Consider the following 3,076-nt stretch of genomic DNA (forward strand, 5'->3'; position numbering starts at 1 on the left):
ACAAGCTGTGAAAAAATTTATCAACGCCGACTATATGAAAAATCAGCAATTACTTTTTGGGCAACCCAATATATACTTTGTAGGGTCGGAAATGGATATTTCGATATGTTCCAAATGGAATGACTAAACGAATATACCCCTATCCTACGGTGGTGGGTAAAATAAGTAAAAGAGAAAACTCATTCCAATTCAGTTTCCAAAAATATTTGGAAAATCAAACATTTATTTTTAACTAGAATATTTGTGTTTTTTTTTTATATTTACGTCTAAAAATAGACATAGAAAAGCAACTAAGGAATTAATATTTAATAAAGCTAACAAAAATCTATTACATGCAAACAAAGACAATACACAGACAATATTAGAATAAATCTTAAAGGGCAGTAATAAATACACACGAACAGAAATGAGAGTTAAAAAGCAATGATTTTTCTACACTTATCAAAAAAATAAAGGAATTTAATTTATCTTTTTAATATAATTTTTCTACACTATTTATATTTTATATTTTATATATATATATTATATTTTTATATTTTAATACTTATATTAAAAAAGATATTTAATTTTATTGTTTTATGTATTTTTCCAAATTCAAACCATTTTTTTACAAAACTATTTCTCTCTTGTGATGTTATTGCCAAAACATTTTTTTTTTAAGTTTAAAATATTTTTATTAATTTTTAAATAGTCACTCTATATTTTTTCTGTGTAATGTGAAGAAAATTCAAAACTCTCTACTGCCCGAATATCATATATTGGAAATTCCGGGTCGGTATGGTTGTTATGACTACCCACCAAAAATAGCAAAAACAAAAGAAAAACGACAGTCATTAGGCGACAACGTGACATGATGACAAAACATTAAAAACCAAAATCAAATATCAAGGTGACAAATAAGCTCTAAAGAAAGCTATGTCCACAAAAACATTAACCATAAAAATAAATTCTTAAAAATATCAGTTTACAAAAACAAAAAACCAAAACTATTGCTTTTGACCCGCCTGTTAGTCCAACACTTACTCTCTAATGGATTTCACTAGGAATGATGTCTCCCCCTGCTGCCTTTTTACCTACAGCTCCTCTTTGGTTAGGACATTAACACGAAATGCTTCCAGTATATTCAGTTTAACACCCAATTCACGTTTCTTGGCCGCTGTCACCTTGCCCGCCTTGAGACGCAACAAACGTTTGGTTTCCTCCTCCACATAGTCATAGCCCTTGGCCATGAGCTTCTCCATAAACAGCTTGTAGAATTGGGCACTAACTTTTTCGTGGTCTTTCTTCAGAGTCTTTTTCAAATCTTCGGCTCTCTGCAGACGCTGTTTTTGTTCCTTCTCCTTGAGATTGATAAAGTTTTTGGCCAAATCATTGTATTGCTTAAGGCAACCCTCTTTGCCTATGAATAGCTCAGTGTTGGTGGTTACAAACGATTTCAAATTGTCCAATGTCACATCTAAATGGCTGGGAAAGGTTAAATAATCCTCAATGCCATGGCGAAAGAGTAGAATTCCTGGGAACTGCTTATCGTCAATGCCGAAACGTTCTCCCAACTCTTTGTTCTCATTATCGCCGTAGTCCTTTATGCCCACAGCGGCTACCAGCAGATCATCGGTTACAGCATGGGCAGCCTGAGAGAAGGCGGAATAGGCCTCGTGTTTTTCGCCATAGGGAAAGGCTATATCGAATTTGACCAAAGCATAAGGAAAACGGGCAATGGTCTTGTTAAAGATGATATCGTCCAATTCCACACATCCCGGACAGATGGCTGCCTGTACTAAGGAGGCCCAAGCCAAACAACTCAATGCCGGTAACCACAGATTTTTTAAAGAATTTCTTTCCATTCTAGTTTTATGTTGATTTTTGGTTTGTTTTTGCCACCACAATTTCCGACTTCTCAACCCGCAACTGGTGTAAGGGAGACTGAATGACAGCAGCTTAGTGCTCTGCAGAGTGTTGGAGTTAGGTTGTTCACAGAAGAAAAAAAAAATTATTCCAAAGTGGTGGTGGTGGTAGTGTTGTTGAGTGCTCTCTGATGCTATCGTTATTCTGTGCTGTTTTCGTTTTTAATGCCGCAATTATCAAAGCCCGTATAGGCAACAAACTCACATTCACACACACCCATGTGCAAGTGTTTTTAGTAACGGCCATATAGAATATTTCTGTTCTGCATTCATTTATCCCATAACAAAGTCAGCACTTTTATCAACTCTCTGTTGGCCAACTTACTGCCCCCACCCCCCACTCTCTCAATGTTTTGTTACTCAACCATATATTCACGACTTGTTTTCGTTGCTAACACCAGGCAAAGTAAGTATGGGCATTTTTTAATACTCATTGTAAGCCTCTCTTTGGAGTTTTCATAGAGAAAGAGAGTAGAAGAAAGTTGATGAAGCCGGCTTAGAATTCTCTTCATTATAGATACTCTTTGGTTCAGGGTAGTATGTTAAAACATAACTTGTAGCAGCACATCGAGGTCATTGAAGTTCAACTGGTGGGCTTATATTTATTTGCCTTGCACACAAATTAGGTTTGTTATGCAAAAAAAAGCAAAAAATGTTTGCTAAATAGCAGACTTTGTCTGTTGAAAATGGGAAAGCAGACATTGCAAACATTTCGGTCAGCTAAATCAGCAAACAAAATCTGCTGTATTGTGTACATTTATATCTTATTTTTTGCGTGCCAAGTTTTGTGCAGATCGGTTGAAAATTTTAGCTACTACGGTCATTTAAGTGCAAATCGGGCGATACATATATATGGGAGCTATATCTAAATCTAATCCGATTTCGATGAAATTTTGCAAATATGTAGAAATCAGTAACAAAACAATCCGTGCCAAATTTTGTGCAGATCGGTTGAAAATGTTAGCTACTACGGCAATTTAAGTGCAAATCGGGCGATACATATACATGGGAGCTATATCTTAATCTGAACCGATTTTTATCAACATCATTAGCGTTTGTTCTTGGACCAAAAAAGTGATTTGTGCAAAATTTCGTGATGATTGGACAACAAATACGACCTGCATTTTAATCATAAGAATACATGGACTCACAGACGGACAGATGGACATGGC

The 3,076-nt window shown here is 35.5% G+C and overlaps 1 protein-coding gene across 1 annotated transcript; it reads right to left on the minus strand.

Annotated features, from left to right (window-relative positions):
• Positions 1-661: 661 nt before the first annotated feature.
• Positions 662-1,983, minus strand: LOC106084070 (protein windbeutel). The gene has a single exon (XM_013247518.2). The coding sequence runs from the start codon at positions 1,842-1,844 to the stop codon at positions 1,074-1,076; it is 771 nt and encodes a 256-aa protein (XP_013102972.2). The 5' UTR covers positions 1,845-1,983; the 3' UTR covers positions 662-1,073.
• Between the last annotated feature and the right edge of the window lie 1,093 nt (positions 1,984-3,076).

This window comes from Stomoxys calcitrans, chromosome 5 (assembly GCF_963082655.1).
Source record: "Stomoxys calcitrans chromosome 5, idStoCalc2.1, whole genome shotgun sequence".
NCBI lineage: Eukaryota > Metazoa > Arthropoda > Insecta > Diptera > Muscidae > Stomoxys > Stomoxys calcitrans.